The sequence below is a fragment of the Venustampulla echinocandica genome (assembly GCF_003357145.1).
Source record: "Venustampulla echinocandica strain BP 5553 chromosome Unknown scaffold_0, whole genome shotgun sequence".
NCBI lineage: Eukaryota > Fungi > Ascomycota > Leotiomycetes > Helotiales > Pleuroascaceae > Venustampulla > Venustampulla echinocandica.
In genome coordinates, this window is record NW_022474205.1 from 1,194,484 (window position 1) to 1,207,433 (window position 12,950).

The following is a 12,950-nucleotide window of genomic DNA, read 5'->3' on the forward strand; positions in this document are numbered from 1 at the left end:
GGCAATGAATAGGGATAAAATATTTCACAAACCTTTTGAAGGAATTCGCGTTCTTTTGATAGACCGCCAAGCGTTGCTATCTGCCAGGTATATATACAGGTGAAAAACTGCCTATTTAGCCGTATCGGCTTTCGCGGGGTAGACGAAAGAGCCTCTTCTGGTTAAGAAAATGGAATGTTTGACGGTATTCCTAGGACATTTTAATACAAAAAAATAAAAAGACCAGGTATAGGCGTGCTGCTCATTCGTGGTTTACTGCCCCAGAGTCAGGGGGAGTAGCTCGTGACCCCAAGGTCATCAAACAATGCAGCCGAAACAGAGAAGCCAAGTTGACAAGCCACTATAAATACAGGACAATGGCACCTCATCATGCAGGCCGCCGCTGGGCGGATTCGGCATCACCAACAGGCTGCCGGTACTGATCACGCCGTGAGAAATGTAATCCCACCTCTAGGAGACCTCCGCTACCCTTCCCACCTCAACGAGGATCAACGTCATAGTACGGAGGACCGGCCCGGCGCATGTATCAATGAATCTACGAATCTTGGAAAGAAAGTCCATCGCTTCAAGCGCGTTCCAGCGTGGTTTGGCTTCTCACTTAAGAAGTAAACACCAGAAATAGCATCTCGAAAGGGAAAGCCCACGCCGCACAAATGCCCCATCTATTGAGGGTGCGCGGTAAATTCCATGTGGCAGAATACAGAACACTTCATCGCCTATTAAAGTCTGTTTGACGCCTATTAATAATATGAAATGGGGTCTGCTGTAGGTCGGGGCTTGAAAAAGCTCGATGTGGGCGTCATGTTTGTTTATTTTCTTGTTGCTCGTTGGGCGTCGTGCGAGCAAAAGATAAGAATGTATGTAATGGCGCCGGAGAACTGCAATCCCTCAAGCCGCTCACTCGAAGCCTCAAAGCCATTATTCTTGGAATGGGTTTCGGAAAAGATTGCTAAGGTAGTTGAGGACATGATTCTGGCTTTGGCGGTTAAGAACCGACTATTATTTGGGTTGTGTCAGCACAGACACCTACACTTGTGCTACCACAGCCTTAAACGGCCTCACGTACACATCAACCTTTTGCGGCCACATTCGTTTTTCTAGCTAATCGTAGCTCTACAACGGTTAGGTTTTCTTTGGCTTCGCCACTATTTCTTGTTTCATAGGGTTTCACTACGTTTGATGTATGGCCTAGTATGGCCTCGTAAGGACATGGAAGAGCTTTTGTGCCCTTATATCTAGAGACGACGTACATCTAAATCCACATTCTTTTACCCTACAGTCATACACTTCTGGAAATAGCCATATCATGACCGCTCAGAAAAAGCAAGCGCACCGAGATTTGGTCAGTGAGTATAACATCTTTTTCGACGGCCGCACTGACAAAGCGCGATGGCCATCTGCACACTCCAAAACATTCAACGATATTCAAAAAATCGGCCGTACAGAGATCGCCAAGTATCATGAAAGCGTTATCAGAGGTTCCGATAAACCCTGGAGGGCACAAACTAAGCGTCGAGCAGAACGAATTGTGGCTAAAGCACAATTATGCCTTGAAGCAAATAGAAACGAGGCAGGTTGGAGATTGAACCTAGAGCACGAGATATTGGCTAGGTTAACGATTGAAGTGGCCTGTCGCGGGTGTCGGGCGCGATTATGGCGTTCTGAGTTGGAGGTCACCCGAGATCCCAAGGACAAATTCTCGAAATCGTTGGAAGAGAGGCAAAAGAAACGGAAGCCATGCTCGTGTCCGGGAGGACGCGGTGGATTAGACGAGTGAGTCGACTTTATAAGAAGCCTGTATTGACTTGAGAATACAGGTTTAAAGAAGGCATTAACCAATTGTTTGATGACCGTGCTGAAGAAACCATTATTCAAGAAGAAGGTTTGCAGGCTGCTATGCAGAAAAAGGAAAAGCCAGACCGAATTTATGGCCTTCGGAAGACGAGTCGGTTGAAGCGGCTATTGTGCGAAACCAAGGACAAAAGGGCAGTAGAATCCATCAGAAGCACCCCCTTTCGTCCCGGAGGCGAGTCAATTGTATTTCCCTTTCTTGTTCTCGAAGCGAAGTCAGAGAAAAGCAGGGACGGTTTTGGCGATATCGAGGCTCAAACTGCATTTACCATCCGCCAGTTATTAAAGTTGCAGGAAGATCTGAGGAGAGCTACTAGGAAGGACAGTAAGTGGGAGAGTGGCCCCCTAGTATGGTTTCTAGCCAACAAGGGAGCGCTCTGGCGAGTGGCTGCGGCCCACATCGAGCATAAAAACGGCGTTCAATACTACGTGAGTATGACCCTGTAGAGCTTAAAGTCTCTTGCTTACAAAAATTAGCGAATTGTCGACCTTTGGAAGGGGAGGCTTACCTTATTCAGTGGAGCACTGCAGCTCTTGTTGATCGTGGACTATATATTCGATTGGGCTAGAGATACATACCGAGAAGCGATCATTAGCGAATTGCGTAACCTCGCAGAAAATGATAGGCCAAGTTTGGGGAACGATAGCAACATACTTTCATTGGAGGGCTCATCTTTCTCGCCCGAACATCCTCAAACCCGGGGATCAGGTGACAACGAGGAGGAGGGCCCCACGAACCCCGACGAACTGTCCAGAGCTATCATCCAAGATCCTCTCAAAAGTTTTGATTCTACCTACGGTGTTCTACGTGACGCAAGTTACATCCGGTCACGCTTCGTGGCCCTTCATATCACCCAAGATAACTTATCTGTCCTGATGGCGTCAATGAAGCCACCAGAAAAAGTCCAAAAAACAGCAGAGAGCATCCTAAGACACTTAAGAGATATGTGGCGTGTAAGCCGTCAAGCACTTGATACACTTGAACTTCGGTGGACTGGCAAAAATCGCGAAAATATGAGTTTGGATAGCCCGGACGGAGTGTTTTTAGTCACGACAACTGTATCAGCTTATCTATCGCCAGACTGGGAACAAACGAGAGAGCTCTACTATGTAGCAGTTTCAGCAGGTGCCGTGGATCAACTTTTCCAACATGCGAACTTGAAAGGAAAAGAGCCTTGGTGCCCCTCCGATATCCCATGGGTAGAGGACGATATATTTGACTCGACCTTTCAGGCTTACTTGGCTATGGCTGTTAAGGATAACCTCATCGCAGCTATCTCTCGGACAAACGTCTCCACGAAACTATTCATAGACGAAACGGAAACAAAGTCAAATGACGGTGTCGGGCGAGGTAAATCCAGGATGGTATCGGCTGAACAGACCACAGACAGTACAAAATATCGACTCCACACTGCCATTATGCCGGGCTCTCGCACATACCTTCGCGGGGTTGTTTCGCTGATTCGCGATATATACAAGATTGGTAGACATGATCTTGTATCTTCTATTATTCGGCAATCTAGTAGGCTTGACCAGCAGAAGCTGCCAGACGAGAGTGCAATTGAGTCAATCTGGCCAGGTTTAGACCCATCAGCTACCTTAACCGACCAAGAGCAAAACATCATCTTTGTCACCTCGACAAACCCCAATGCTGGGTATTCGGAGTTATGTCTTTTCCTGATAGACGCCTCGAGAATGGATAGCCTTTTTGGCCAGGACACGCCAGGACAGCCAAGTATCGCCTGCAAGTTCCAAGCAATGAGAATGGATCCGAAGCTCGGTCTAGCGGACGGTTGGAGGGGAATTGAAGTGCAAAAGCACGATCCGAATTTCTTGGATAGCAGGAAAAGGTTTCTCAGCCATCTCAGGGAGCTCGAAAACTTCAAGACATATATGGAAGCCAAATTCGTGGAACAGCCAGTACCTGCAAAGTTTTGGAAGTCTAAGAAGTATTCGGAGTGGGGAGTGTCAACGACGAACCCTCAACCGTATCTAGCCATTCTAGAATTCCGAGATATGGTGGCTGGACGAGGTAGTCCGAATAGTCCAATCACCTCTGTCACTGACCAACAACCATCACATTTACATGATGAAAGGCGGGGACGCAACATTCCAAAAAATGGAGCTTCAGCGACTTCCAGCATGCCTTTAGCTCCAGCTTCCACTAGGAATCAACCACTCGGCCGGCAGGAAGGTGTGCCCGAATGTCACATAGACAAACCTAGCAAACTTCTGATATCAAACTCCAAGTCACGGAAGGGAAAATCTGTCAATATGGCATCGAAAAATCTTGAAAACCATGGCAATGGGCCACTGAATGAGCAGGGAAAGGGCACGCAGGGCAACAGCAGGCCGGGCAACAGTAGGCCGGGCAAAGGCAAGCAGCACAGAGGCAACGGCATATCCAGCTTCAGCTCCAGGTCGAAGGTAGTTGTGTTCCGCGATTAAGCTCCCAAACGCAGTTTTTGTCGTTCAGACCTAGAGATAGCTTCGTCCTCGGTAGGTCCAGGTAGACGGCCACAGTAGGAGGACGGACAGCTGTTTGGTATCGATTATATTGACAATAAACTTAGATTTCTTTTTAGAAAATGGAAGCTTAGCTAAATAGAGTCGCTCCTATGTTATTAGTATCTTAGATAGGACGGCGTTTGGTTTAGTAACGGAATACTCGATGATGATATTATATCCATAAAGCTTTGCTCTCCATTCATACGTTGGGTGACAGGTGTAACCTACTAGAGCCCGCTTGGGTACAGCACTTGACTTGCATCGTCTTCCCTTGGGCGGTCAAATTAAGGAATAGAAAGCGAATGGTAAGGGTCTAGCACAAAGGCAAAGCAAGCTCATTGCAGAGCAGCTGATAAAGCCCAGACGAAAAGATGGTTGTCGAGTCTTCGTTGATCGTCCCCCGCAAGGTATCGAATCGCGGACCTATTCAACATAGTTATCGGTCACACCGCTATCAAGAGCGGGTTCGTCATCGCGTCAAATAGTCATACTGTAATAGGTACCCTACTATACGAACCCATTGTCTATTTTCTTATCTACAATAATATCCAACGCGTTGGTGACGTCCATAAAAGCCTTCGAAGATTCCCACCAAAGGCCTTTCGCTTCTGATAAGGTGATATCTCTAGGATAATCAAACCTGCTTTAAGGTCTCTCTATGGCTTAAAATATATAGCGTAATATAATATAATATACTTTATTGACTGTTCAGTATAGAATCGACAACTCATATAATCTGGAGAAGTAGTTCACGCGTTTAGCGAGCGGGGATCCCTGCCATGGCGACCTCGGGTTAAACGCGTAATTACTTCTATTGACGAAGTAAAGTTCGGATGGGATAACCAAAGTTCGATAGGTGAAGTACTCCATATTGAAGTATTTTTTGACCGATAATACCACTTTATTGCCCATTACCAGTATTTGGCCACCTTGGAATATAATCGGTATATGGTCCGACTTGCCAGAACCCCCTCCGTTGCGCAAAGAGTTCACATCTCCCCGCTTCACGTCAACAACATTGCACGAGCGCGACCATGAGTTCCGATGTCACGCTCTTGACAGAGCACCTAACGTATCGACCAGCCGTAAGTAAATATTTGTGCGAATAATCCGCGCATATCTCTCTGCTCAAAAGCTGATCAAGCCTCCACCAGGCCTTAATTGACGACATAATAAATAGCATCAACATCCTCGCATTCCGAGCCACCGAGGCAGTTGAAAAAGGCCTCCTCGCCGCCAATCCTGCCGACATAGGGTTCCGGACGCCCTCAAACCATACATCTCGCGAATCCCAAGAAGCCGTCCTCGCAGCCCAAGAGAAAGCAAAATGCGAGATCGAGAAGGGCGTCCACCAACTCGAAACATTGCTCGAAACGAAGATAGACAAGAACTTCGACAAATTAGAGGTTTATTCTCTAAGGAATATACTGAGTGTGCCTCCCGAGGTTAGAGATTGGGTGCGACTGGGCCATTATGAGGGGTTGAGCTTTTCGCAGAGTGAAGATGCTCCTACCGTCGAGTCGATCACCACCTTACGGAAGAGATTACGGGAAACGCAGAAATTGCACGCGTTATTGCTGGCTGAGACAGCAAGGAATGAGGCGACGAGTGCATCATTGAGGGCTCTACTTGGAAAACAAGCTGTGCAGCCAGAGGGAGGACCGGAGGCGGGATCGACTTATCCCACGTTTGCGTTTTTGCAGAATAAAGGGGATCTCACAGGCGATGTATCAACGACTACTTCATTTACGCTCTCCCAGTTGCCGGCTCTGAAAGCGTTGTTGGCCAACCTGAAACCAAGATTAGAAGCGCTGGCCAATGGTAAGGGGAATCGAGGTTTGGTAGGGGAGGAGGAGAAGAGCTGGCGAAGGGAGAGGTTAGAATTTGTCGAGAGGGAAACGAGGAAACATTTGGAAAACGTTCGAGGACTTGAACTTGGAGAAATGGGAGAGGTTAGGGATGGCGAATGGCAAGGGGACGGACGAGTAATAGGTAAGCACGAAGTAGAGGATCTGGAGCGAGTGGTTGGTATGGTGACTGTTGGGGAGTCCCAACCCATGGATGAAGGGCCATAGGCTGTGTATGTTCTTTGGAGTTTGGTGTCTGAAGGCGTTTGGGGATATACCAAGGGTTGATCTCAGATATGGTGGTCTTGAGAACCGTATCAAAGCTCGTTCTTAGGTGGGCTGGTGCTGTTAGCTAGGAAGGAGAACTCGTTGTTTTAAGTACCTTCAAGCAATGAGGTAGGATTATGAACTCATAGTTCTTCAAAACAAGCTATACCTTTCACTGATGCCTTGCGCCATGGTAGTAAGGATATGTTTTTGAGCGGGTTTTACTCAGTGATCAAATCTCTGTTTAGACATCTATATATTTATACATCTATATATCACGGGTATGCTTGCAGCAACCCCAGCTCAGTAGCCAATCTCCAAAATGGATGCTGGCCCTCCTTCCCATGCTCGTCTTCTGATATTGGGCCGCCACGATCAGCAATGGTATTTTTGACCAAGGTCCTCGCGACATCCCATTCCTGATTTTGAGCAAGTGCTAACAGTAGCGTCTTAAGAGGCACCCAGCCTGTCACATTCTGTTCACTATTAAGTCTCCCAAGTATTCTCATAGCAGATGCTGTGTCGCCTGCCCTGGCATAGCCTTCTATAACTCGGTCCCAGAAGATATGGTCAGCGCTTCCCGGTTCCAAGCGCACGCGCTCAATCAAGCCTCTGGCTGCATCAAGATCTGGTGTTTCTCGATTAAAATAGTGATCGATTAACATCGTGTAGATATGACTCGAAGGTTGTAGTCCCTGTTGGGCCATCCGTTCCATTACAGCAGTCACTGCTGTGAAATCTCCGTGAGGAGTTCGAAGTATTTGGTAAATAATTTTACCATATGTATGGAGGTTGGCTTTCACCCCTGCCGCTTCCATCTCGGAGAGGATTGCGAGTATCGACTCTCTTTGCTCTTCAGGCGTAGTTGATTCCGAGGGATGGAAGATTTCCTCAATGATAGTCGTAAACGTCACAACATCAGCCTCCACTCCAGATTTCTGCATCTGTTGCAAGATGACCCCAACTTCCTTAGACCGGCCATCGCGGATTAGATAGCGAAGAAGAGTATTGTAGGTGACAATATCGGGGCGAATGTCGAACTTTGACGACCAGGAAAGAACGTGCCGGATAGCTTCGGATTTCCGTTTGCGTAAAAGGCCAGCAATTACAGCATTGATAGTCTCAGTGGTGGGCTTGGCCGCGCCTTGGATATCGCTCCTGGGGGATAATTTGCCCGAGGTAGTCTTTCCTTGCTCTGACTTCATGACCGAAAGCCAAGTGCGTCCCATCTCATCCAAAGCTCGCAGTCCATCTTCAACCCGGCCGCACTCAATAAGTCCAATAATGCGCGTCGTCCAGCAGACAGTGTCAGGCTTTACATCTGACTGTTGCATTTTCCCCCATATAGTCTCGAGGGCATTTCGGTCTCTTGAAGCTCTACAGCCGTCAAGCATAGCAGTCCAGGTCCTCACGGTTGGCGTTAAACCACTGCTAACCATATGATTCCATACATTGATGGCACTATTCGGCATTCTAAGCGTCATGTACGCTAGTATGAAGTAGTTGCATAATGATGCGGACAATGTGCCAGTTTCATGTCTTGCTGGAAGACCTGAAGAATTGGGCTCTCCATCTGACTGAGAAATCGGAAGGTTTGCTACGTCTATCCATAGTTTGTCGAGCTGAGAGACATCTCGCCTTCCCAACGCATCCTGGATTCTCTTGTGTATACCGATTCGGTAAACAGGAGAAGGGGAGCTTAGGTGTGTTGCCCCCCGAGGGGGATCTGCGGTCTTTGTAGAATGTAGGTCTAACTCATGCCATTCTTTTATGGCAAAGCCAGAGACTATGTCAATGTTTGATCCATCATTTACTCCCTTCAACTGGTTAATGTCATATCCACGAACACCAATCACTTGACGCAACGTATTTATAAATGCAGGGTCATCCAGCAACCCCGTTGTTTCAGGAGGGCTTTCTTTTGCAAGTAGAGCAAGAGTTGCAATTGCAATGATCGGAACATTATCCAGGTGCCGTAGGCGGAAAGACGGAGCGAGAAGACCAAACAGAGATGGAAGGCCACTTTTGCGATATACGTAAGTAGTATGCTGGGTCGACACGTATGGCAACTTTGACCAGTCGAGGCACAGGGAGTCAACTGGGGTGAAGCTGGGGACATGTCCGCTGCGTCGGCATACCACGTTCCAAGAGCCAAGCAAATCTGAAAGCAGCGCTTTCTCACGAATATGGTCTCTCGGAGATTCTTGCCGTATTTTCAAAATCTCTCCAATTAGGTTGAGCATCATGTCTGCCCAGTCATTCCCATGAAGCAAACCTAATTGTGCGTATAGTGTCGAGACCTCGGCCACCGTCGGGAGCGTCGACGAAAACGGATGCTGGTATTTTGCAGATATGACCTGCCTCAACACTTGTTTTGCTGCTGAGTGAAGAAACGCCGGAAGTGCCCGTTGGCCAACGGTACCTTTGTCTTTACTCCAAATATCCGGGCCAAAGTGTTCCACGAAGAAGTTCCAGGACTCCACTGGGGCCGTTTTCTCTGAGAGCAGCTTTCTGAGAGCTTCGGCGTTCTTGTACGGCTCGAGAGATGTGGTGGATTGCTGTTGAGGATCTTTGGCCAGGCGATGTGGAGCGACCGCTTCCTCAAAAATCGACTCTAGGATGTCTCCTGGCTTGGGATCTATCGGCCTAGGTCGCTGCCGCTGGCCTTGCAGCCGCAACGGCAGCCGCGCAGGCATCTCTCCTGAACCTGTGGATGTTGACACATTATCAGTCGCGTCTGGTTCCGCATGGGCAAAGCCATTTGGAGATTTCGGTGCGGTTCGAGGGGTGGTGTTGCTGAGCGAGATGAATGTTGCTCTAGGTAGTCGCGCAAAGCTTTTGGGTTGCCGGATGAGGGCGCGACACTTGGTGCAGATGGGTGTCGCGGCGTTCATCCCTTTCAGGCTCGTGCCCAACGGCAGCTGCTAGGCATTGAAGAGTGGGCGAAACTGGGGGCAGAGCAGCGAATTGTCGAAGTATATAAATATCGTGGGTTTTCTGCTGGAAAGTTGCAACATCAGAATCTACCTGTATCTAGATACCTGGGTAAAATGCCCATAAACTGCAGATCCCTGCAAGCTCGCTCAAGGATCAGCTGCAGGCGTCCTGCCGGCTACAACTTCATACACCAGTAAATAATAGTACCTACTTATTGCTCGACAACATACGATTCTATCGATACAGCCGCTGTTTGTTATCTTCCGTGTATATTCCCTAGACCTGATTCGCCGCGGAAGCCGACTTAAATAGTCATGACCACGCTCCAACCCCGGCCGCCATACTCCAAGGAGGAACTCCAGCGGCTCTACCCGGACAGCTTACAGCTTCAGCTGGTGCAAGTTCTCCTTCGCCATGGCGAACGCTCTCCAGTATCAGCACGCTTTCAAAATGCTGGCCTCTCTGCCTTCTGGCCTTACTGCGAGGTGGCTAGGCAAATGGTGAGCGCGACTCGAGCTGATACTGAGTGGACTCCCATGGAATGGCGGCGCCGCCTTGAGACTTTTGGCCCAGATGATGGCGCTATCATTGCAGCGGGCCCACGAAGACAGATCGATAGCCTTTGTAATCTGGGGGAATTGACGGACAAGGGGAGAGAGACGACTCATGATCTGGGCGGACGACTGCGACGCCTTTACGTTGATCAGCTGGGCTTTATGCCATCCACAATCCACGACGCTGATATGATATACCTCCGAGCGACTCCCATTCCCCGAGCTCTGGAATCTTTGCAGCAGACATTCTGGGGCATGTATCCCCGACAGAATCGGGCTACCCCTTTCCCACCAGTTACCATTGTGACTCGAGCACCGGCCGACGAGACGCTTTTCCCCAACGAGTCAGGCTGTAGGAGATTCGCACAGCTAAGCCGTGCATTTGCCCAGCGTACCTCGGATCGTTGGAACAGCACAGATGAGATGGAGTATCTTAATAAGCTAATGAGCAAGTGGATGCCGGAATACAGCAAACGGGTCGCTGTGGATTCTCACCCAAGACTTTCCGGTATCATGGACACCATCAACTCCACATTGGCCCATGGCCCTGAGACCAGACTACCCAAGGAATTCTACGATCGCAAAGCTAGAGAGATCATTGATAGAATTGGCGTGGAAGAATGGTTCAGTGGATACAAGGAGTCGAAGGAGTACCGTTCGCTGGGGATTGGTGGTTTGATGGGTGATGTAGTGACCCGCATGGCGGGCAGCGTGGAGCAAAATGGCAACGACGGATCCCTGGAAATTGGAGGTAGAACCGGTTCTATAGGGGCCGGAAGAGGAGGAGAGAAAGGCATCAAGCTGGCTCTCAGTGGATGCCACGATACGACACTCGCAGCTGTGCTCGCAAGTCTGGGTACGTTTGACGGGGAGAAATGGCCTCCTTATACAAGTCACATTGCTCTTGAGCTCTTCAGGAAACCGGGTATCCAGCAAGTCCAACCAGCTACATCAACTGAGACTGTAAAGACCACCCCAGCAACCGTTAATGGGACAAGTCCCTCAAAAGGGTGGTTTGCCGGGTTATTTGGCAACGGCTCAGCCAACGCCCAGAAAGGGTTTAATAATGCTGCACCGGGAATTGCTAGACAAAAACTTGAGGATCTCCCGGAATCTGATCGATCGAAGTTGGATGGGTACTTCGTTAGGATGCGATATAATGATCGAGTTATGACAATTCCAGGTTGCAAAGCACCAGGTAAACATTTGGAAGGCGATGAGTCTTTTTGTACATTGTAAGCATATCCCCTTTTCTTCCCTAACCTATCGACACTAACAACATCCCAGAGCTGCATTCAAGTCCATCGTCGATAAATTTACTCCGGGGCAGTGGAAGAAGGATTGTCTCAGCAACATGGATGTACCAGCCTTCCCGGACAAGATAGAACCCGCAGGATACTAAACCCATACGGTATTATAGTCTGTTGTTCCATAGAGCGTAGCCCTTGTAGATTGTATAGAGCGCGTTATTATCAATATGCTATAGAACGGGGTTGTAAGGTAGTATAAATAGATATAGAATGATACCGGGATCGTTATTATAAACTGCTGAAGAGATAAGGGTTTCATTGAATAATGATAATTCTTTACACTTGCCCCGAATTTATCAATCTTCAAACCAACCTTAACGATAAAGCCACAAGATTTCGACATGGCCATTAGGCTCGGGGGCCAATGGAATCCATAGGACTCCACTACGCTCAAGTATGTACATGTGTCTAGGTACAGACTATACAGTACAGTATTGGTCCCGTTGAGATTAGATTGCGATTAGATGAGATTGCGATAAGATAAGCTTCGCCTCTATTATGCCCCGAATGAAACAACCAGGCAGCACCCGGTTGAATATACACTACATCTACTGTCGATTCAGACTGCTTGTATAGCTAAACCCAAGGGCTTGGTTCCAAGAGCAGCAAACTATCCTTAGACGGTCAAGCCCATCGTACGAACGAGGCGCAGCCCATACTCTCTACACGATGTCTGAATCCTGCGGAAGTTGCGCCATATTACTACGAAATATCCCTCCACCATACGATGAGCCAGGCTTAGACCCTCAGAGCCCCGATCGGCGGTTATATTGCTGTGGTAGAGTGATATGCGGGAATTGTATACGCGTGCGTATCCATTAAGCGCCGAAAGCCTCCGTTAATGAAGCTAGCTTATAGAAGAACCAACGATTTGCTACATACTGTAAGCCAGCAGTTTATAATTATCTAACTTAGGAATAAGAATACGAGATACTGATTATTGTATTGAAGGTCCATTCTGCCAAATATCATCAGAACCCTCCTGCCTCCCACAAGGCCTTCGAGATCCCCCCTCCTATACACCTTTCTCCTCGTCCTCCTCGCATAAACAAGACGCCGCTTCCGATCCCAAAGATCTCCCTGCATACTCCCCCTCCGAAGTTCCCCATACTTCGGATGTTAAAGCGCCTGTAGAAGATATCGCCCACTTCCTCGACCACGACGTAGACACCCTCACCTCCGTCGCGTTACGATATAACGTTCCTATATCGGCCCTTCGACGGGCAAACAATATTACATCCGATCACTTGCTGCTAGCGAGACGAACGATAACTATACCCAGTGAGTTTTATAAGGGTGGTGTGAGTTTGAGTCCAAGGCCAATAGAGGGCGAGGAGGAAGAGACCAGAAAGGCGATTGTGCGAAGGTGGATGGTGGCCTGTAAGGTGTCTGAGTATGTACTACCCTTGGCGGCATTTGTTGGTGGTGATATGCCCAGTTTAGGGAAAGAAGGGAAGCTAACATGGGGATTTGGAATGCCGTGTAGTTATGATGCTGCGGTGTCGTATTTGAAGCTGGCTGATTATGATTTGGACATGGCAATCTTGTCTTTTAAAGACGATGAACGATGGGAGAAGGAACACCCAATGGAAGGAAGTATGAAAGTGAGGGAGAAGATGAAGCATGTGCTTGGGAGAAGAGTGTTCACAGGTCAACGGTAATATATCGCGGTGTAA

General features: G+C 48.3%; 6 protein-coding genes across 6 annotated transcripts; 5 read left to right on the forward strand and 1 right to left on the reverse strand.

Annotated features, from left to right (window-relative positions):
- Positions 1-369: 369 nt before the first annotated feature.
- BP5553_00375 (uncharacterized protein) lies at positions 370-609 on the forward strand (the record flags this gene model as incomplete). The annotated part of the gene is made up of 1 exon (XM_032008998.1): positions 370-609. The coding sequence occupies one exon, from the start codon at positions 370-372 to the stop codon at positions 607-609; it is 240 nt and encodes a 79-aa protein (XP_031873052.1).
- Positions 610-1,306: 697 nt separating this feature from the next.
- Positions 1,307-4,299, forward strand: BP5553_00376 (uncharacterized protein; the record flags this gene model as incomplete). Its single annotated transcript, XM_032008999.1, has 3 exons — positions 1,307-1,773; positions 1,818-2,280; positions 2,329-4,299. The coding sequence occupies 3 exons, from the start codon at positions 1,307-1,309 to the stop codon at positions 4,297-4,299; spliced, it is 2,901 nt and encodes a 966-aa protein (XP_031873053.1).
- A 1,094-nt stretch (positions 4,300-5,393) lies between these two features.
- On the forward strand, positions 5,394-6,434 carry BP5553_00377 (Uncharacterized protein; the record flags this gene model as incomplete). The annotated part of the gene is made up of 2 exons (XM_032009000.1): positions 5,394-5,444; positions 5,514-6,434. 2 exons carry the CDS (start codon positions 5,394-5,396, stop codon positions 6,432-6,434), a joined length of 972 nt encoding a protein of 323 aa, XP_031873054.1.
- A 314-nt stretch (positions 6,435-6,748) lies between these two features.
- BP5553_00378 (uncharacterized protein) lies at positions 6,749-9,367 on the reverse strand (the record flags this gene model as incomplete). The annotated part of the gene is made up of 1 exon (XM_032009001.1): positions 6,749-9,367. The coding sequence occupies one exon, from the start codon at positions 9,365-9,367 to the stop codon at positions 6,749-6,751; it is 2,619 nt and encodes an 872-aa protein (XP_031873055.1).
- A 357-nt stretch (positions 9,368-9,724) lies between these two features.
- On the forward strand, positions 9,725-11,366 carry BP5553_00379 (Histidine acid phosphatase-like protein; the record flags this gene model as incomplete). Its single annotated transcript, XM_032009002.1, has 2 exons — positions 9,725-11,199; positions 11,252-11,366. The coding sequence occupies 2 exons, from the start codon at positions 9,725-9,727 to the stop codon at positions 11,364-11,366; spliced, it is 1,590 nt and encodes a 529-aa protein (XP_031873056.1).
- A 577-nt stretch (positions 11,367-11,943) lies between these two features.
- BP5553_00380 (uncharacterized protein) lies at positions 11,944-12,935 on the forward strand (the record flags this gene model as incomplete). Its single annotated transcript, XM_032009003.1, has 2 exons — positions 11,944-12,052; positions 12,226-12,935. The coding sequence occupies 2 exons, from the start codon at positions 11,944-11,946 to the stop codon at positions 12,933-12,935; spliced, it is 819 nt and encodes a 272-aa protein (XP_031873057.1).
- Positions 12,936-12,950: the final 15 nt, after the last annotated feature.